The sequence below is a fragment of the Pongo pygmaeus genome, chromosome 10 (genome assembly GCF_028885625.2).
Source record: "Pongo pygmaeus isolate AG05252 chromosome 10, NHGRI_mPonPyg2-v2.0_pri, whole genome shotgun sequence".
Taxonomy (NCBI): domain Eukaryota; kingdom Metazoa; phylum Chordata; class Mammalia; order Primates; family Hominidae; genus Pongo; species Pongo pygmaeus.
The window spans coordinates 121530605-121552811 of NC_072383.2; the positions used below are offsets into that span (position 1 = coordinate 121530605).

Here is a 22207-nt window from a genome sequence, read left to right on the forward strand (position 1 = left end):
GAATCACCTGAGATCAGGGGTTCGAGACCAACCTGGCCAACATGGTGAAACCCTGTCTCTACTAAAAATACAAAAATTAGCCGGGCATGCTGGCTCTTGCCCAGCTACTCAGGAGGCTAAGGCAGAAGAATTGCTTGAACTTGGGAGGCAGAGGTTGCAGTGAGCTGAGATCACACCACTGCCCTCCAGCCTGGGCTACAGAGCGAGACTCTGTCTCAAAAAAAAAAAAAAAAAAAAAAAAAGATGCGTGTAAAAGAATATTCAGAGCAGCATTGTTTATCATAGCTGCAAAGTGGAAATAACCTAAATGACCATCAATATTAGAAATAAGCTTTGGTAGGCCAGGTGCGGTGGCTCACGCCTATAATCCCAGCACTTTGGGAGGCTGAGGAGGATGGATCACGAGGTCAGGAGATCAAGACCATCCTGGCCAATATGGTGAAACCCCATCTCTACTAAAAATACAAAAAATTAGCCAGACATGGTGGTGCTCGCCTGTAATCCCAGCTACTTGGGAGGGTGAGGCAGAAGAATCGCTTGAACCTGGGAGGTGGAGGTTGCAGTGAGCCAAGATCGTGCCATTGCCCTCCAGCCTGGGCAATGGAGGGGGGGCTCCGTCTCAACAACAACAACAACAACAACAAAAAAAGAAGGCGGGGCACGGTGGCTCACACCTGTAATCCCAGCGCTTTGGGAGGCCGAGGTGGGCTGATCACGAGGTCAGGAGATTGAGACCATCCTGGCTAACACGGTGAAACCCTGTCTTTACTAAAAATACAAAAAAATTAGCCAGGCGTGGTGGCAGGCGCCTGTAGTCCCAGCTACTAGGGAGGCTGAGGCAGGAGAATGGTGTGAACCCAGGAGGCGGAGCTTGCAGTGAGCCGAGATCGCACCACTGCACTCCAGCCTGGACAACAGAGCGAGACTCTGTCTCAAAAATAAAATAAAATTAAAATAAAATAAAAAAGAAATAAGCTTTGGTGTAATCATTCAGTGGAATATTACCTAGCAATGTTAGTGCACAAACACAAGTTACACACAACTGAGTGAATCTCAGAATCATCATCTTAAGCAAAAAAAGCAAACAGAAGAATTCTCAGAATATGATTCCATTTTTATATGGTTCAAATTAAACTATAATTTTGAGGCATGTGGTCACTGGTAAAACTGTAATGAAAAGCTAGAAAGTGATTACTCTAAGATCAGGGTCATGGTTGGGAAAGTGGAAACTGGAGTGATTATGTTCAGGAAGTGACCTCCAGAGGCTTCCAGTTGCTCACAGTTCTGTTTCTTGATTAGGTGTGATATTGTGCATTTCATAATAAAAGGTTTTAAAAGAAGATAGTCTTTTTAAAAATTCTCTAGCACATTTTTACTTTTTAACCACCCATTTTGAAAATAATGCCTTTTAAGCTGAAGGTCTGACTACAAATTACTGATGAACTTCCCCTCAGGTGAACTACATAAAAGAACTGAAATAATCAGGTCACTCACGAAGAAGGTAAAAACTCTTGAATCCAATCAAATGGAATGCCAAACAGCTCTCCAAAAGACCCAACTACAGCTTCAGGAAATGGCTCAAAAGGCAACGCATTCTTCTCTTCTCTCTGAAGACCTTGAGGTTGGGATTATTTTTTGATAAGCTTCACTAGTCCAAATTCCCTTTGTGTTTCAGTTATTGAAAAATTAGATTTGGCCGGGCACGGTGGCTCCTGTAATGCCAACACTTTGGGGGGCCAAGGCGGGCGGATCACCTGAGGTCAGGAGTTCGAGACCAGCCTGGCCAACGTGGAGAAACCCCGTCTCTACTAAAAATACAAAATTAGCCGGGTGTGGTGGCACACGCCTGTAGTCCCAGCTACTCGGGAGGCTGAGGCAGGAGAATCGTTTGAACCCGGGAGGTGGAGGTTGCAGTGAGCCAAGATCGTGCCATTACACTCCAGCCTGGGCAACAAGAGCAAAACTCTGTCTCAAAAAAAAAGAAAAAAGAAAAATTAGATTTAAATGTTTCATTAAAAATGCATGTGAGGCTGGGCACAGTGGCTTGGTGGCTCATGCCTGTTATCCCAGCTCTTTGTTTGGGAGGCTGAGGTGGGAGGATTGCTTGAGCCCAGGAATTCGCGACCAGGCTTGGCAACATGGCAAATGCCTGTCTCTATAAAAAGAAGAAATACAAAAATGAGCTGGGTGTGGTGGTGCACTGCTGTGGTCCCAGCTACTTGGGAGGCTGAGGCAGGAGGATCACTTGAGCCTACGAGGTCAAGGCTGCAATAAGCTGTGATTGTGCCACTACACCCCAGCCTGGGTGACCAAAAAAAAAAAGCATATGTAAGTCAAGCACAGTGGTGTACACCTGTAGTCCCAGCTTCTGGGGAGGCTGAGGCAGAAACATCGCTTGGGCCCAGGAGTCCAAGTCCAGCCTGGGCAACATAATGAGACCTCATCTCAATAAAAAACAACAATAACAACAAGCAACCAATGCAAAAATGCATACATGTGTGTATGAAGGTATCTACACTCATCCACCCCTTGTAGTTTTGTGTTTATCCTACAGTTTTGGTTAGCTGCACAGCACTATCCTGTCTTAGAGATTGAGCTTCAGTACAACACTTTTTAACTATTATGCCATTTGGTTTAGTAGCAGCTACCATTTAATCAACAATGAGTTATTTTAGAAAGCTTTCCTCAAAGATGAGAGGGTATAATCAAGTTTTGGTAGCCTCAATGATGTTTTCTAAATTATTGTGGGTTTTTTTGTTTTTTTTTTTTGAGATGGAGTTTCGCTCTTGTTGCCCAGGCTGAAGTGCAATGGCACGATCTCGGCTCACCACAACCTCTGCCTCCTGGGTTCAAGCAATTCTCTTGCCTCACTCTCCCTGAGTAGCTGGGATTACAGGCATGCGCCACTATGCCCAGCTAATTTTGTGTTTTTAGTAGAGACGGAGTTTCCCCATGCTGGTCGGGCTGGTCTCCAATGCCCGACCTCAGGTGATCCGCCCGCCTCGGCCTCCCAAAGTGCTGGGATTACAGGTGTGAGCCACTGTGCCCAGCCAATTATTGTGTCTTATCTTATAATGTTAGTGGCATATTGGGAATAAAAACTGTAAGACTGGTTTTTTGAGCCCGGCACGGTGGCTCATGCCTATAATCCCAGCACTTTGGGAGGCCGAGGTGGGCAGATGACTTGAGGTCCAAAGTCTGAGATCAGCCTGGCCAACATGGTGAAACCCCATCTCTACTAAAAATTCAAAAATTAACCAGGTGTGGTGGCAGGCACCTGTAGTCCCAGCTACTCAGGAGACTGAGGTAGGAGAGTCAATTGAACCTGAGAGGCAGAGGTTGCAGTGAGCCGAGATCGCACCACTGCACTCCAGCCTGGGGGAAACAGCGAGACTCCTTGTCAAAAAAAAGATGGATTTTTTTGGTTTTCTCTTCTAACTGGTCAGTCATCAGATATTTTTTGAGTTCATGCTTATGAGAGGTGCAGAAAGCCAGCCTGTTTATTTGTTATATCCTTCATTCTTTTTTTTTTTCCTGAGACGGAGTCTCGCTCTGTCGCCCAGGCTGGAGTGCAGTGGCACCACCTCGGCTCACTGCAAGCTCCGCCTCCCGGGTTCACGCTATTCTTCTGCCTTAGCCTCCTGAGTAGCTGGGACTACAGGCGCCGGCCACCACGCCCGGCTAATTTTTTGTATTTTAGTAGAGATGGAGTTTCACCATGTTAGCCAGGATGGTTTCGATCTCCTGACCTCGTGATCTGCCCGCCTCGGCCTCCCAAAGTGCTGGGATTACAGGCGTGAGCCACCGCACCCGGCCCCATTCTTTTATTTCTTAGTGATATTTCATATACGTCTTGGTAATATAATGAGTCTTAATTCATAATAGTATAGATTTTTATTTTATGGTTTTTAAAAGAATACTATTCTAGATAGTTTCTAGCTATAAAATAAGTAAAAACTATTCTAGAATATCTACTGATTATGTTGCATGAAAAAGTGGAAGAGATCTTTTTTAACTAATACACTTTATTTATTTAGAGCATTTTTAGGTTCACAGCAAAATTGAGCAGACAGTAAAGAAAGTTCTCATACACACTCTGTATCCACACACCCAGCCTTCCCCACGATTGACCTCCACACCAGGGTGGTACGTTTCTTATAATTGGTGAATCTTCATGGATACCTCATTGTCACCTAAAGATTACAGTTAACATTAGGGGTCACTCTTTGTGTTTATATTCTGTGGGGTTTTGACAGATGTGTAATGACACATATCTTCTACTATATTATAGTATGTACAGAATAGTTTCACTGTCCTAAAAATCCTCCGTGACCTACCATTCATCCCTTCCTCCCCCTCACCCCGGTCACACGAATCTTTGTACCACCTCCATAGTTTTGCCTTTTCCACAATGTCATATACTTGGAATCCTACAGTATATAGCCTTTTCAGATTGCCTTTTTTCACTTAGTAACATGCATTTAAATTTCCCCCTAAAGATATCTTTTTAAAAGTCTAATTAGGCTCGGAGGCCAGGCGCGGTGGTTCATGCCTGTAATCCCAATACTTTGGGAGGCCGAGGTGGGCAGATCACGAGGTCAGGAGTTCGAGACCAGCCTGACCAACATGGTGAAATCCCATCTCTACTGAAAATACAAAAATCAGCTGGGCATGGTGGCACGTGCCTGTAATCCCAGCTACTTGGGAGGCTGAGGCAGGAGAATCGCTTGAACTCAGGAGGCGGAGGCTGCAGTGAGCCAAGACCATGCCACCACACTCCAGCCTGGTGACAGAGCAAGACTCCATCTCAATAATAATAATAATAATAATAATAATTAGTCTGGGTGCAGTGGCTGACGCCTGTAATCTTAGCACTTTGGGAGGCCAAGGTGGGAGGATCGCTTAAGGCCAGGAGTTCAAGACCAGCCTGGGCAACATAGCGAGACCCTCTCTACAAAAAATACAAAAATAAAAATTAACTGGGCATAATGGTGAGCACCTGTGGTCCCAGCTACTCGGGACGCTGAGGTGGGAGGATTGCTTGAGCCCAGGAGTTCAAGGTTACTATGAGCTATGAGTGCACCACTGCACTCCAGCCTGGGCGACAGAGTGAGGTCCTATCTCTTTAAAAAAAAAAAAAAAAAGGCCAGGCGCAGTGGCTCACACCTATAATCCCAGCACTTTGGGAGGTCAAGGCGGGCAGATCACCCGAAGTCAAGAGTTCGAGACCAGCCCGGCCAACATGGCGAAACCCCATTTCTACTAAAAATACAAAAATTAGCCAGGCATGGTGTCGTGTGCCTGTAATCCCAGCTGCTCTGGAGGCTGAGGCAGGAGAATCACTTGAACCCAGGAGGCAGAGGTTGCAGTGAGCCAAGGTCATCCCACCACTGCACTCCAGCCTGGGCAACAGAGTGAGACTCAGTCTCAAAAAATAAAAAGCCTGGTGGTTATTTTTCTCAACTAGTAAATAGATTGTATACACAATAATTATATCAGATATAGCACTATGTGTTTTTTTTAAATAATTGTTGAGTAGGAATACCCCAGTATGAAGTTCTTTCGACAAAGAATATTTTTTAAATTCACAGAATTCACTAATGCTACTTTATTTCAACAAAGGAAATCTCTTACTAATACAGTTCTCATTCATTCATTTTCTTGCCTCTTCTCAACCTAAAATTACATATAAAAGATATTAGGAAATAGACATGTTTACAAGCATCGCCAACATAATTCAGTAGGGCAAATACAAGTACTGAGAGGATGGTAGAATTAATAGAGAAATATATATTTGTATTCCTTTTTGATGACTGCTTTCTTAGCCCACTTTGTTACTAAAACAATGTGGGCTTTATTAACCCACTCCGTTACCAACTCTTTTTTGTTACTAATGAGTTAAACAAGGAAAAAACAAAATAGAGAAATAAGGCAGATTGTGGCTAGCAAGAGTAGTGAAAGCTTTAAAAGGACTCAAGCAGTATCATCTGTGTTGTTTTCTTGTAGGCTAGAAACGAAACTCTCAGCAACACGTTAGTGGAACTTTCTGCTCAGGTAGGACAGCTACAAGCTCGAGAACAAGCTCTCACGACAATGATAAAGCTAAAGGTAATCAAAAATAAGAATTCTTTCATTTGCCAGAGTGCTTGGTAGTTTATATCCATATTCATTATCTTACCCAAGTCCCTAGCATCCCAGAAATGTGAAGCTACCAACGTTGCTCTTGTTTTTTAAAACGCCCATTTAGAAATGAGGGAAACAAGTTTAAAATGATGTTCCCAAGGCATGAAGAAAGGAGGCAGGACTCTGCTTCTGGTCTTCTGTCTCCAAGGCCCATTCTGTGGGCTGGCAGGTCTGAATTAACTTGTTTTCTCCCTGGGTATCCATTATTAGGTCTCATAGAGTTATGGGCCATTAGATTGCTTGATAGGTTTTTTTTAATGGAGAGAAAAACCATTGGCAATCAAGCAGTTGATATAGTCACCAATATGCAATATACAACGATACACACTCTCCTGCTGTTACACGTGTCTTTGACAATTGGTGTTTAAGGGAACAATGTTGGTATAATGAAATGCTCACGCTAATAAATATGTGATTTTTTCTCAGCACATTGTTTTCAAGTGATTGGGGCAAGTGCTCTTAAAATTAAAGAGAAAGGCCAGGCGCGGTGGCTCACGCCTATAATCCCAGCACTTTGGGAGGCCGAGGCGGGTGGATCACGAGGTCAGGAGATCGAGACCATCCTGGCTAACATGGTGAAACCTCGTCTCTACTAAAAATACAAAAAATTAGCCGGGCGAGGTGGCGGGCGCCTGTAGTCCCAGCTACTCGGGAGGCTGAGGCAGGAGAATGGCGTGAACCCGGGAGGCGGAGCCTGCAGTGAGCCGAAATCGTGCCACTGCACTCCAGCCTGGGTGACAGCGAGACTCCGTCTCAAAAAAAAAAAAAATTAAATTAAATTAAATTAAATTAAAGAGAAGATATTAAAATCTACAGTCATGTCTTTAGTCAAGTAGCAGACAGTTTAGTGGCTTCAACAACCTCTCTGGTTTCCATCATAGCAAACTCTGGCAAAGCTGTAGGTATGTCTGAAGGTGCTGCCAAGGCATTTCCCCACCATTAAAACAGTGGGTGCGTTAGGAAGGCTGTGCTCCTGGAGGCCGGGTGCCGTGGCTCATGCCTATAATCCCAGCACTTTGGGAAGCTGAGGCGGGTGGATTGCTTGAGGTCAGGTGTTCGAGACTAGCCTTAGCCAACATAGTGAAACCCCTGTCTTTACTAAAAATACAAAAAAATTAGCCAGGCATGGTGGCACACGCCTGTAATCCCAGCTACTCTGGAGGCTGGGGTGGGAGGATCCCTGGAAGCCGGGAGGTGGAGGTTGCAGTGAGCTACGATTGCACCACTGCACTCCAGCTTGGGCGACAGAGCAAGACTCCATCTCAAAAAAAAAAAAAAAAAAAAAGAAGGCCGGGAGCAGTGGCTTACACCTGTAATCCCAGCACTTTGGGAGGCTGAGCCAGGCGGATCACAAGGCCAAGACGTTGAGACCATCCTGGCTAACATGGTGAAACCTCATCTCTATTTTAAAAAATACAAAAATTAGCTGGGCATGGTGGCACACGCCTGTAGTCCCAGCTACTTGGGAGGCTGAGGCAGGAGAATTGCTTGAACCCAGGAGGCAGAGGTTGCAGTAAGCCGAGATCGCGCCACTGCACTCCAGCCTGGCAACAGAGCGAGACTTCATCTGAAAAAAAAAAAAAAAAAAAGGCTGTGTTTTCCTAGTCTTAGAGATTTTATTTGATGAAAATGGTTCCCATTAGAAGCAGATGCCCTCCAAGGACATCCTTATCAAAGGAGCAAGTAGGAATCCCAGGTTTAAGGCTGAAAGGGATTGACTGTCGTGGGTGTCCTGGTGTTAATGGAACTGTGTTCTTGTATTTATTAGAACGGTTATTTTTTGCTCCTGACCTGGTCGCAAAGTTCCATGGGTTTTTGCATGGCCTGCCCCAACCCTATTATTCTATAAGTCCTAGTGTGAGATGTGCAGACAATGTGATTTTTAGGAGTGTGTTTATGATGCTGTAGCAGAAACATTTAGACTTCAGTAGGGGTAAAACCTCTTAATAACAGTTATTCCAGGTGAGTGGGGGAGGGATAGAACTTTTACTTATTTTTATACTTTTAGGTGTTGTTTGAGTTTTCAAGAAGCAGATACCTTTTTTGGTAACTAAAACTGCCTCAACAATTAAGAGATTCTAATTTGGGAGATTTGGAATGATGTTGTTGTGGAGTCTGTCATGTTAACAAGCTGGAAAATGGGAGGGAATGGTGGGCCAGTAGACTTACCTATATAATCCAGAGGATGATTTTCCCACCCAGGGGCCACCCACCCTCCTGTTGCTATTATAGTTTCTTAGGTAATGGAATGGTCTGGCTCTAACTTTTTGAGAGAGAGTAAGGGGTAGTGGTTCAGTACATAGTGTCTGAGGCAGCCAGCTAGGAACAAATGGTGGCTCCACCACTAACTAGCTGTGTAACCATGGGTAAGGAACACAGCCTTTCTGTTGACTCATCTGTCACTTGGCAAGAACAATAGTACCACCCTCATAGAGTTAGTGTAAAGATTAAATGAATTCATATGCGAAAAATGCTTAGAATGGAACCTGGCCCACGATAAGATCTTAGTAAGTGTTATCTTTTCTTCTTGGTTAATTGGAATTTAAGAATCTAGGATAACCGTTTTCAAATTTGGTTTTTAGGACAAAGATATTATTGAGGCAGTTAATCACATTGCAGACTGTTCGGGTAAATTTAAATTGCTAGAGCATGCCCTACGTGACGCCAGGATGGCGGAGACTTGTATTGTGAAAGAAAAGCAAGATTATAAGCAGAAATTGAAGGCACTTAAGATTGAAGTCAACAAACTAAAAGGTAAGGAAGAGACCTACATTTAAGATACAAATGTATTATCTTGGGAATATATTTCTTCATTTGGGTTCACTTAACCTTATGCTTGAGAATAGATCAATTCCTGGCCTTAGACCCTAACGTGAAATGTCCATTTCATTTATATAGGATTATGCTGCAATTTGTGTCTTATAAGATATACAACAGAGTTGGGGAAAACTGCAGAATGTATCATATTTTAAAGTAATCCTGCCTTAGTTGAAGTGGCTGTACCATTAGCTGTTGCTAATACATGCTTTGTGGCAGACAACATCAGTATCTCAGTGGCAGACAGTCCTAGCATTTATTAAACCCACACGTCTAGAGGCAAATGGGAGTTGGCTGACTGCAGTTGGGCCTCACTGAGCTTCCCATCTGGGCAGTTTTTCTTCCCATGTTTCATCTTCTTGCTAGCAGGCTAGCCAGGGCATTTCTTCCTATGGTGAGGGCAGAAACTTCTGATTCTGAAATTAGGAATTTTTATTTTTGCCGATTTATTTATTTTAGACAGAATCTCACTCTGTCACCCAGGCTGGAGTGCGGTGGCACAATCTTGGTTCACCACTGCCTCCACCTCCCGGGTTCAAGCTATTCTGTCTCAGCTTCCCGAGTAGCTGGGATTACAGGCACCTACCAGCATGCCTGGCTAATTTTTGGATGTTTAGTAGAGACAGAGTTTTGCCATGTTGGCCAGGCTAGTCTGGAACCCCCGACCTCAGGTGAATCCCTCTGCCTTGGACTCCCAAAGTGCTGGGATTTACAGGCGTGAGCCAAGACACCCAGCCGATCTTTGCTGATTTAACTTAAAAGATTCAGCATTCGAAAATGTTGTCCTTATGATGCCCTGACCTATGGTTAGCCATAGGTCTTATCTCCATTTGTAGCTTCAGCTAAAACCATAATCGTATTATCATCCCCTTGGCAGCAGGAACAGACTCTGCTTCTCTTTTTCAGTGTACCGTTAATAGCACAGCACAAGGGCTACACTCTAGGTATTTGGTATTTATTGAATGTTTATATATACTGAGGTAAAATATTCATGTAGAAAGAAGTCTATTCTGTCAATATTTATATATTAAAACATTTTATAAATTCAATATTAAAACTTTTTTTTTTTTTGAGATGGAGTCTCGCTCTGTTGCCCAGGCTGGAGTGCAATGGCGTGATCTCAGCTCACTGCAACTTCCGCCTCCTGGGTTCAAGCAATTTTCCTGCCTCAGCCTCCTGAGTAGCTGGGATTACATGTGGATGCCACCACACCGGGCTAATTTTTGTATTTTTAGTAGAGACGGGGTTTCATCATGTTGGTCAGGCTGGTCTCAAACTCCTGACCTTGTGATCCACCTGCCTCGGCCTCCCAAAAGTGCTGGGATTACAGGCATGAGCCACTGCACCCAGCTTAAAACTTTTTTTTTTTAGAAAAGAAAAATAGTGGCTGGGCATGATGGCTAACATCTGTAATCCTAGCACTTTGGGAGGCCAAAGCAGGCAGATTGCTTGAGGCCAGGACTTCAAGAAGACCAGCCTGGATAACATGGCAGAGCCCTTTCTCTACAAAAAATTAGCCAGGCATGGTGGTGTGATCCTGTAGTCCCAGCTATTCGAGAGGCAAAGTGGAAGGATTTCTTGAGCCCAGGAGGTGGAGGTTGCAGTGAGCCAAGATCATGCCAGTACACTTCAGCCTGGGCAACAGAGCAAGATCCTGCCTCAAAAAAAAAAAAGAAGAAGAAGAGGAATTTTTATAGAGCTCAATCTCCAGCCCTCCCTCCCCTTCCTGGAGGTCCACAAGTAGGACTGCATGTTCCAGCCCTGTCCTCTGGTGGCTGTCTGCATCCTGAGGCCACGTAAGAGCTCCACCCGGAGTCACCTCGTTAGCATGTACTCTGGTGTAATCAACTGGGGCTCTTCATGAATGACAAAAGATGCTTCTGTCACTTAGGAAATTCCACAAGTTTTAGGAGCTCTGTTCCAGGAACAGAGGACAAAAACCACATCTGTTTCTTCTTATACCACAGACATATTCAAGGAACAGAAGGAAAGGAGAGAACAGCAGTGGGGAGATGGGCGGGTCAGGTCATGCTGGGCTCTGCAGTTTGCGGTAATGAATTTGGATTTCATCCTCAGTGCAGTAGCAAGCCTTTTCACTGAGAAATGACACGAGCAGATTTTTATTTTTAGTTTTATTTATTTATTTATTTATGAGACAGAATTTCACTCTTGTCGCCCAGGCTAGAGTGCAATGGCGCAATCTTGGCTCACTGCAACCTCTGCCTCCCTCTCAAGCAATTCTCCTGCCTCAGCCTCCTGAGTAACTGGGATTACAGGTGCCCACCACCACGCCCAGCTAATTTTTGTATTTTCAGTAGAGACGGGGTTTTACCAGGTTGGCCAGGCTGGTCTCGAACTCCTGACCTCAAGTGATCCACCCGCCTCAGCCTCCCAAAGTGTTGGGATTACAGGTGTGAGCCACTGCACTTGGCCTTTATTTTTATTTTACTTTACTTTTTTTTTTTTTTTTTTGAGCTGGAGTCTCACTCTGTTGTCCAGGTTGAATGCAGTGGCATGATCTCAGCTCCCTGCAACCTCCACCACCTGGATTCAAGCGATTTTCCTGCCTCCGGCTCCCGAGTAGCTGGGATTGCAGGTGTATGCCACCACACCCAACTAATTTTTGTATATTTAGTAGAGATAGGGTTTCACCATGTTGGCCAGGCTGGTCTCAAACTCCTGGCCTCAAGTGGTTTGTCCGCCTTGGCCTCCCAAAGTGCTGGTCCCAAAGTGCTGGGATTATAGGCATGAGCCACTGCACTGGGCAGATTTTGATTTTTAAAAGATTGCTTTGTGTACACTGGGCTGTCACAGGAGAGACAAGGCTGGTGCAGGGAGGTCAGTCAGATGAGAGTAAACGAAGCCTCCAACCAGGGTCCTTGCCAGGTGTGGAGATGTTGGCTGTGAAACAGATTTTGTCTATAGATCCGTCAGGACTGGAAGGGGCCGCTGAGGACATGAGAGTTAGGCATAGTGTGTATATGAGGACTGGAAACTAGTATTTATTTGAGGACTTTCTTTTTCTTCTGTTGTGAAGAGGACCTCAACGAAAAGACAACAGAAAATAACGAGCAACGGGAAGAGATCATTCGCCTCAAGCAAGAGAAAAGTTGCCTGCATGATGAATTGCTTTTTACTGGTAAAACAGATGATCGAATGTATTTGTAACCTAGACTTGCTATGATGACAGGCTAAAGGAATTATACCTCTCCCAAAATGCTTTTTTGTTTTTGTTTTTGTTTTGTTTTGAGACAGGGTCTTTTTTGAGACAGGGTCTTGCTCTGTCACTCAGGCTGGAGTGCAGTGATGCGATCTCGGCTGACTGCAACTTCTGCCTCCCGGGCCCAAGCGATTCTCCTGCCTCAGCCTCCTTAGTAGCTAGGATTACTGGTGTGAGCCACCACGCCCGGCTAAATTTTGTATTTTTAGTGGAGATGGGGTTTCACCACATTGGTCAGGCTGGTCTTCTTGAACTCCTAACCTCAAGTGATCTACGGGCCTTGGCCTCCCAAAGTGCTGAGATTGCAGGCATGAGCCCGGCTTTTTTTTTCTTTTCTGAGACAGAGTCTCACTCTGTCGCCCAGGCTGGAGTGCAGTGGCATGATCTCGGCTCACTGCAACCTCCGCCTCCCAGGTTCAAGCAATTCTCCTGCCTCAGCCTCCCGAGTAGCTGGGATTACAGGCACGGGCCACCATGCCTGGCTAATTTTTATATTTTTAGTAGAGACGGGGTTTCACCATGTTGGCCAGGCTGATCTCAAACTCTGGCCTCAGATAATCCACCCGCCTCGGCCTCGCAAAGTGCTGGGATTACAGGCATGAGCCATCGCGCCCGGTCTTTTTGTTTGTTTTTAACACCCTTTGCGGGATCAATGGGGGACCAAGCAGCGAGTGTTAATGCTGCCATCCCATTCCCAGTCACTATTTCCTCTTCTGTAAAATGAGCTACTCTCCCTTCCAGCTTGAGCGTGTGACTCTGCTTCTCACTAAAAACATAACATAGATGTTCCTTGACTTACAGGGTTACATTCCGATAAACCCCTCGCAAGTCAAAAATGCATTTAATGAAGCCAACCTACCCACCAGCATAGCTCAGTCTAGCCTGCCTTAAACATGCACAGAACACTCGCATTAGCCTGCATTTGGACAAAATCATCTCACACAAAGGCTGTTTTATAATAAATTGTTGAATATATCATGTAATTTACTGAAAGTGAAAAACAGAATAGTTGTATGGGTGCTCAAAGTAGGAGTTTTTTAATGAATGCGTACCCCTAGTAAAAGGGGGACTGAGGGTAGGTATCAGTAGACCAAAAAGTGTTCATATGATTTTCTCTTCGGAACTTTACCTCTAAATCGATGACTTTCCTAACACAAACCACTGAAAAGAAAGCCCAGTAGAATCATCTTGGCTGGCAGGGATGTCAACAATCTCTCTATGTCAGTCATTCTCAGTTGGGAGTGGAGAAGGAGGCCTTCACCAGTGGAAACTCTGAGATACTGGGGGTAGGTAAGGAATATGGCAGGGAATGGAATGTAGTTTGTCTGTAAATTAACGGGAAAAAAATTAAAGACAAGGTCTCACTCTGTCACCTAGGTTGGAGTGCAGCAGTGTAATCACAGCTCACTGCAGCCTCAAACTCCTGGACCCAAGGAATCCTCCCGCCTTGGCCCTCCAAGTAGCCTGGCTAAATTTTTAATTTTTTTGCAGAGAAGGGGTCTCACTGTGTTGCCCAGGCTGGTCTCTAGCTCCTGGGATCAAGTGATCCTCTTGTCTTAGCCTCCCAAAGTGCTGGGATTACAGGTGTGAGGCACCATGCCCGGCCTAAGAAGTTTTAAGTGAAATGGAATTCTTAATTTTAATCTCTTGTGATTAAAGATGGAGGGGAAAGTGTGGTATTCTGCCACTAGAGGTCACTATTTTCACCATTTCTAGGATTGCTGCATCTGCAAGTAATGATAACCCGTTACGCTGCTAAAGATATCACATATTTGTAGCTTTACAGTTGCATTCACACAGTCCTTGGACCAGCATTTGTATGCCAAGTGCCCTGCAATATGCTCAGAAGCTCACAGGCCCACAGAATTTACTACTATATAACTGCTATGCATAAAATGCTATGAGAGATCAAAGGAAAGAACAAAGCTTAACGAATACGTTAGTCTCTTTTCTTTTTGATTAATCACTTTTTACCCATGCACTCTACTGTGTGTTACTAAGTAAAATACATGGAATTTGTTAGCTAATATTGTAATAAATCGATTTTGTGAAAGATTTTTATCATATCCTAAGCAGATTTCTTTACCCAGGCTGGAGTACAGTGGTACAATCATGGCTCACTGCAGCCTCAAACTCTGAGGCTCAAGTGATCCTCCCACCTCAGCCTCCCACGTAGGTGGGACCACAGGCACATGCCATCACACATGCCTAATTTTTAAACTTTTTGTATGGATGAGGTTCCACTATGTTGCCCAGTCTGGTCTGGAACTGCTGGGCTCAAGCGATCCTCCTACCTCTGCCTCCCAAAGCGTTGGGATTACAGGCATGAGCCACCACACCTGGCATCCTAAATTGATTCCTTAAACATCTTCTTAACTGAAGACAATCTCACACCATTGTCTGAAAACAATTTTTGTATGTTTTATTCTTTTTCAAAATATAGACAATTTTATATAACCAATTTTATAGTTACTTTTGACTATAAAAGTGAACAAAGCCTACAAAAGTATTTATTTATTTTGTAGAGACAGGGTCTTGCTCTGTTGCCCAGGCTGGAGTGCAGTGGTGCAATCATAGCTCACTGCAGCCTCGACTGTCTGGGTTCAAGTGATCCTGCCACCTCAGCCTCCTGAGTAGCTGGGACTACAGGCATGTGTCCCATCCCATCACACCTAGCTAATTTTATTTTTATTTATTTTTATTTTTAGTAGAGGCAGGGTCACGCTATGTGGCCCAGGCTGCTGGTCTTGAACTCCTAGCCTCAGATAATCCTCCTGCCTTGGCCTCCCAAAGTACTAAGATTATAGGCATGAGCCATCATGCTTGGCTTAAGCCCAAAAAAGAATTTTTAAAGGCATAACATGATAATATGCTGTCAAGTGCTATGGCTAAATGTTACTATGTTTTTTTGTTTTTGTTTTTTTTGGAGATGGAGTCTTGCTCTGTCGCCTAGGCTGGAGTGTAGTGGTGCAATCTTGTCTCACTTCAACTTCCACCTCCTGGGTTCAAGCAATTCTCATGCCTCAGCCTCCGGAGTAGCTGGGACTGCAGGCACACGCTACGACACCTGGCTGATTTTTTGTACTTTAGTAGAGAGTGGTTTCATTGTGTTGCCCAGGCTGGTCTTGAACTCCTGAGCTCAGACAATCCACCCGCCTCGGCCTCCCAAAGTGTTAGGATTACAGGTGTGAGCCACCACACCCAGTCAGATGTTACCACGTTTTATTTGAAGTTGGAAGATGTCTTAAAGTTTTACTTTTAATTTTAAAACTTGTTGAAAATGCAGGGTTTTTTTTTGTTTTTTTGGTTTTTTTGAGAAAGAGTCTCACTCTCTGTCACCCAGGCTGGAGTGCAGTGGTGCGTTCGCGGCTCACTGCAAGCTCAGCCTACTGGGTTCATGCCATTCTCCTGCTTCAGCCTCCCGAGTAGCTGGGACTACAGGCGCCCACCACCACACCCGGCTAATTTTTTGTATTTTTAGTAGAGATGGGGTTTCACCGTGTTAGCCAGGATGGTCTCGATCTCCTGACCTCGTGATCCACCCGCCTCAGCCTCCCAAAGTGCTGGGATTACAGGCGTGTTCCTTACATAGGCTGAGGGACATGTTTTGCTTGTACATAACTAGGAGTAAGGAGTTTGCAAAGAGAACAATGATACTAGTTTACATTTCTGTGGGTCCTGACAGTCCTGTAGGTGAGCTCTTATAGATTGAGTGTCTGCCTCAGGTCTCCCAGGCGGTAAAAGGCAGAGTCTTGATCAGAATTCAGCAGGTTCCGGGCGTCTAAGGCCCTTCCCATTGTTTTATCTTAGGCTGCTTGTTCAGGCAGATAACAGCAGAGAGTTCCTTACCTCTTTGTTTTCTGTGGCCAACTTGTGAAAATAGTCAGACCCAATCCACTTTGATCTCTCATCTAAACCCAGCCGTGGAGAAAACTATCTGAACTAGGGAAATGTTTATATTTACAGTGGCATTGCCTCTTACGCAAAAGTAGATTATTCTAAAATCAGAGATTAAGGCAACATTCAAATATATATATATATATATTTTTTGTTTTTGTTTTTGTTTTTCTTTGACCACCTGCCCTCCCCCACCGCCCCCCAACAACCCCACTGGCCAACATTCAGATATATTTAAAATTACTCTGAGGGCCAGATAAAGTAGTTGGCTTTTGTTTAGGGACCATGCTATATCCAAAACAAGTATTTATTTATTTTTTTTAAGAGACAGTGTCTTGCTGTGTTGATTCAGTCTGGTCTCAAACTCCTGGGCTCAAGCAATCTTCTCACCTCAGCCTCCGAAGTAGCTGGAAATATAACAAAACAGGTTTATTTAAACATTAGGAGTACACCCTGCTTGGATGCTGTTAACATGAAAGGCATGTAGAATTGAGACCCACTGAGTCAGATGCACTACGGATATCACTTCCACTGTTAAACTGTCTCAGTTTTGGCCTGGCATGGTGGCTCATGCCTGTAATCCCAGCATTTTGGGAGGCTGAGGCAGGCAGATCACATGAGGCCAGGAGTTCGAGACCAACCTGGCTAACATGGTGAAACCCAGGAGTTCAAGACCAGCCTGGGCAATATAGTGAGACCCCACCTCTATTTTTTAAAATATTTTATCTTTTAAAATTTAAAAATAAATAATTAAAGTAATATGTATTAAGTATAGAGATTTGGAAATCACCCTTATTCTATCCCCCACAAAAGGAAAGACAAATAATCCCTGAATCTACAAATCTACAAATCACTTTTTTTTTTTTTTTTTTTTGAGACAAAGTCCTCACTCTGTCATCCAGGCTAGAGTGCAGTGGCGCAATCTCTGCTCACTGCAACCTCCACCTCCCAGGTTCAAATGATTTTCCTGCCTCAGCCTCTCAAGTAGCTGGGACCACAGGCATGCACCACCACACCCGGCTAAATTTGTATTTTTAGTAGAAATGGGGTTTCACCATGTTGGCCAGGCCAGTCTCGAACTCTTGACCCCAAGTGGTCTACCCACCTCGGCCTCCCAAAGTGCTGCAATTATAGGTGTCAGCCACTTCGTTCAGCCCATTCTGCTATTTTTAAGTTCAGGAACAACAACAACAAAAATGTTAGCTGAGCATTAAATTGTTGGAAATGGAGAGGTTTGTGTTGATACAGCTGTTGAAAAATGTTAATAATACTTGTTCTTAAATAGTAGAGAGAGAAAAGAGGAAAGATGAATTGCTTAATATTGCAAAGTCAAAGCAAGAACGCACAAATTCAGAACTGCACAATCTGAGACAGGTATGTCCTCAATCATCCTTCTCTATCACAAAAGAAATGTTTGTAAACAAATAGCGAATTAGGAAAAATGTATGCCCGTTGATTTTAATTGGTGGTTTGGAATCCTAACTACATTAGTTGTATATCATGTTTATTTATTTTTATTATTATTATTTTTTGAGACAGAGTCTTGCGCTGTCAACTGGGCTGGGGTGCAATGGCCTGATCTCCGCTCACTGCAACCTCCACCTCCCAGTTACAAGCGATCCTCCTGCCTCAGCCTCCCAAGTAGCTGGGATTATATGTGCCCACCACCACGCCCAGCCAATTTTTTGTATTTTTAGTAGAGACAGGGTTTTACTGTGTTGGCCAGGCTGGTCTCGAACTCCTGACCTCATGACCCGCCCACCTCAGCCTCCCAAAGTGCTGGGATTACAGGCGTGAGCCAGCACACCCAGCCTGTATATCATGTTTAGTACAGCAAATAGGTCTTGCTTGTGGTGATCAAAGGTTGGGAGCCCAGCTATCCTAGCAAATCGTAGTGCTAACAAAGGAAAATTAAAAGCAGACATATTTAGCATATTTCTCTAGTAACTATCTGACCTGTTTTAGGATTTGTGAACTGTTTCAGGGAAGCTGCCAAATTGTTGGTTCAGTTTAGTTTTGTTATTACATTTCATGTTGATTTGTCAATATCTATGACAGATTTATGTGAAACAGCAGAGTGATCTGCAGTTTCTTAATTTCAATGTGGAAAATTCTCAGGAATTAATACAGATGTATGACTCAAAGATGGAGGAATCAAAGGCCCTGGACTCCAGGTAATCTTAGCAAGATGCAATTAATATGATCTTGTATTATAGTCCATCAGTCAGTATTTACTGTGCACTTACTGTTGGCCAGTACTGACTGCTATTCCCCATATGGTAGGAAATAAATGTGGCTGGGCACGGTGCCTCACACCTGTAATCCCAGCACTTTGAGAGGCCAAGGCAGGTGGGTCACCTGAGGTCAGGAGTTCGAGACCAGCCTGGCCAACATGGTGAAACCCCATCTCTACTAAAAATACAAACATTAGCCAGGCATAGTGGCTTATGCCTGTAGTCCCAGCTACTCGCAAGGCTGAGGCAGGAGAATCGCTTGAACCTGGGAGGTGGAGGTTGCAGTGAGCCGAGATCATGCCACTGCACTCCAGCCTGGTAACAGAGCAAGATTCTGTTTCAAAATAAATAAATAAATAAAAATATAAAAATTAGCTGGGCGTGGTTGCGGGCACAAGTAATCCCAGTTACTTGGGAGGCTGACGCAGGAGAATCACTTGAACCCCAGAGGTGGAGGTTTCAGTGAGCCGAGATCGCGCCATTGCACTCCAGCCTGTGTGACAAGAGCCAAACTCCGTCTCAAAAAATAAATAAATAGGCCTGGCGCGGTGGCTCATGCCTGTAATCCCAGCACTTTGGGAGGCCGAGGCAGGTAGATCACGAGGTCAGGAGATCGAGACCATCCTGGCTAACACAGTGAAGCCCCATCTGTACTAAAAATACAAAAAAATTAGCCAGGCATGGTGGCAGGCACCTGTAGTCCCAGCTATTCGGCAGGCTGAGGCAGGAGGATTGCTGGAACCCGGGAGGCAGAGGTTGCAGTGAGCTGAGATCACGCCACTGCACTTCAGCCTGGGTGACAGAGTGAGACTCCGTATGAAAAATAAATAAATAAATAAATAATAAATAAATAAAATAAATATGTGTGAGCTAATAATGATTGTCATAATCCTCAGTTGCAGGAAGACCCGATCTAAGAATTTTAGTCATGATCCTGATTTAGCCACTGAATAGAAGTAAATTTATTTAACCTGATTTTCCCTTCTGTTGTGTAGAAGGCTTTGAGCTAGAGTAGACACTACAGAGATGAATCATTCGTTCATCCATCCATCCGTCCATCCAGCATTCAGTGTTTGGACACTAGGCTAGGACTTGGGCACATGTAGGTATATAGGGCATGGCACTCGCCCAAAAGAAGTAATGCCAAGGAATGCATTGATTGCTGAGTAGGAGCCCCACTCCACCGAGGGTGATCTGTGCCCTTAACTGGATTTTCCTGCTTGCCTCATTAATAGGAAACATCTTCCCTTCCCCACAACAAGCAGTGTGGGAATTAAATTGGTTTCTGTAAAATTAAAATATAAACATATAAAGTGTGGTTTAATTTAACATGCATATAACTGTACCACAGCTCAACTTAGTCTACTTTTCTAAGCCGAAATGTTACAAGAAGTCTTTGAAAGGGAAAGAGATTAGGGAAGCTCCCCATGGCTGGTTGGAACCATGGAGGCTGGACTGGGTTGCAGCAGTGACTTTCCCTGGGAGAATGGAGTTGAGAGCAGCAGGGCTTAGTAGCTGCAGCACTGCAGGGATCACCCCAGGCGTGTGGCGTGTGGCTGGGACCGCCCTGCTTTCCGCTGCACTTGCTTCACTTTCCTTTGGGGCCCTCTGAGGGGGGTTGTGGCCTGTGGCTCTGGATCCTAGCTGCTGCCACTGCCACCAGACACCAGACTAACTCAGAGTTCTCTTGTAGGCAGAAGCCCCTAACATACTGGCTCTTTCTCCTTTTCCTTTTTTTGAGATGGAGTCTTGCTGTGTTGCCCAGGCTGGCACGCAGTGGTGCAACCTCAGCTCACTGCAACCTCCACCTCCTGGGTTCAAGCGATCCTCTCACCTCAGCCTTCCAAGTAAGTAACTGGGCCCACAGGCGTGCGCCACCATGCCCAGCTACTTTTTTTTTTTTGTAGATATGGGATTTTGTCGTGTTGCCAAGGCTGTCTTTCTCCTTTTTGACCTATTGCCTCTAGGAGGTACTAGATGAGTTGAGGTTATTCCTTAAAATGGGCTGGGTGCCATGGTTCACACCTGTAATCGCAGTGCTTTCAGAAGCTAAGGCAGGAGGATTGCTTGAGGCCAGGAGTTCAAGAGCAGCCTAGGCAACATAGCAAGACCCTGTCTCTATCAAAAAAAAAAATTTTTTTTTTTTTGAGATGGAGTTTCGCTCTTGTCACCGAGGCTGGAGTGCAATGGCACGATCTCGGCTCACTGCGACCTCCGCCTCCCAGGTTCAAGCAATTCTCTTGCCTCAGCCTCCCAAGTAGCTGGGAATACAGGCATGCGCCACCACGCCCGGCTAACTTTTGTATATTTAGTAGACGGGGTTTCTCCATGTTGGTCAGGCTGGTCTCGAACTCCCGACCTCAGGTGATCCACCCGCCTCAGCCTCCCAAAGTGCTGGGATTACAGGTGTGAGCCACTGTGCCCCGCCTCAAAAAAAAATTTTTTTAAGCATAAAATAGTTTATAGCATTATGGAAAGAGAGAGTTGTATTTCCTAAGATATCAGAATGATGCCGATTAGAATACCTGAATACAAGTGACATGAAAAATTTTAAAGGAAGATTTACGAAAAGGTTTTGTCACATTTCTGTAGTATTCTTTTTTTCTCATGTAGACAGTAAGTGCAATAAGAGGTGATGATGGAAAAGGGAATGTGGGCTTGGTGGTCAGAAAGGCTTCCTGGAGAAGGTCAGGCTGGAATTGGGCTCTGAGGTTCAGACAAATGAGTCTCATTGGGATTTAGCTCTACTGAGTTTTGGGTGAAATGTTTAGAATGATAGCATCAAGTATATCTTATAACCTCCATTTTTTTTCTAATGCCACCATAGCAGAGACATGTGTTTATCAGACCTTGAAAATAACCACCCAAAAGTCGATATTAAGAGGGAAAAAAATCAGAAATCACTGTTTAAGGACCAGAAATTTGAAGCCATGTTGGTTCAGCAAAATAGGTCAGACAAGAGCTCTTGTGATGAATGCAAAGAGAAGAAACAACAGATCAATACTGTGTTTGGGGAGAAAAGTGTAATTACGCTGTCATCCATATTTACCAAAGACTTAGTAGAGAAACGCAAATCTTGGTCTCTGGGAGGAAAAACCCAGATTGAACCCGAAAACAAAATTACATTGTGCAAGATCCATGCAAAATCACCAAAATGTCATGACACTGGGGTTCAGAACGAAGGAAAACAACCCTCAGAAACACCCACTTTATCTGATGAGAAGCAGTGGCACGATGTCAGTGTTTACCTGGGCCTGACCAACTGTCCAAGTTCAAAACATCCAGAAAAGCTGGATGTAGAATGTCAAGATCAGATGGAAAGGTCCGAAATCTCATGCTGCCAGAGAAATGAAGCCTGTCTGGGCAAAAGTGGCATGTGTGACTCCAAGTGCTGCCACCCGAGTAACTTCATAATTGAAGCCCCAGGCCACATGTCCGACGTGGAGTGGATGAGTATTTTCAAGCCTTCCAAAATGCAGAGAATTGTCCGCCTCAAATCTGGGTGCACCTGTTCAGAAAGCATCCGTGGGACACAACATGACTCCCCGGCAAGGTGAGTAACATTCACATCTGTAAACACCCACAGAGCATACATGCCAGTATTTAGAAATACAAAGGGTGACGGAAGCCACGCCATACCTACTATTAATCCAGAAGCCGTGTTTGCTAACAGAAATCTTCCTTAGGACCAATGGTTCCCTCTTTTCATCACAGCTTGGACTGTTGAGTCTTTAATTATAGAGGCTCTATTAGATTTTAGGGATGCATTTATACTGAGGACGGCTTCTGAGGCAAAGGTTTTGTTTAAAAACAAAACCAGTTGTTACGACTTGGGCAAATATGTTTTATTAAAAAG

The 22207-nt window shown here is 44.4% G+C and overlaps 1 protein-coding gene across 3 annotated transcripts in view; it reads left to right on the forward strand.

Annotated features, from left to right (window-relative positions):
• CCDC62 (coiled-coil domain containing 62) overlaps positions 1-22207 on the forward strand; it is a 49452-nt gene that overhangs the window by 5168 nt on the left and 22077 nt on the right. For 2 of the 3 annotated variants that reach the window (XM_063647148.1, XM_054441855.2), the window contains exons 3-9: positions 1455-1621; positions 6007-6108; positions 8766-8937; positions 12038-12139; positions 17403-17491; positions 18176-18291; positions 21179-21904. In XM_063647148.1, coding sequence (XP_063503218.1) covers positions 1455-1621; positions 6007-6108; positions 8766-8937; positions 12038-12139; positions 17403-17491; positions 18176-18291; positions 21179-21904 — 1474 coding nt within the window. The remainder of the gene's footprint in view (positions 1-1454; positions 1622-6006; positions 6109-8765; positions 8938-12037; positions 12140-17402; positions 17492-18175; positions 18292-21178; positions 21905-22207) is intronic. The other variant, XM_054441856.2, reaches the window with a different exon arrangement.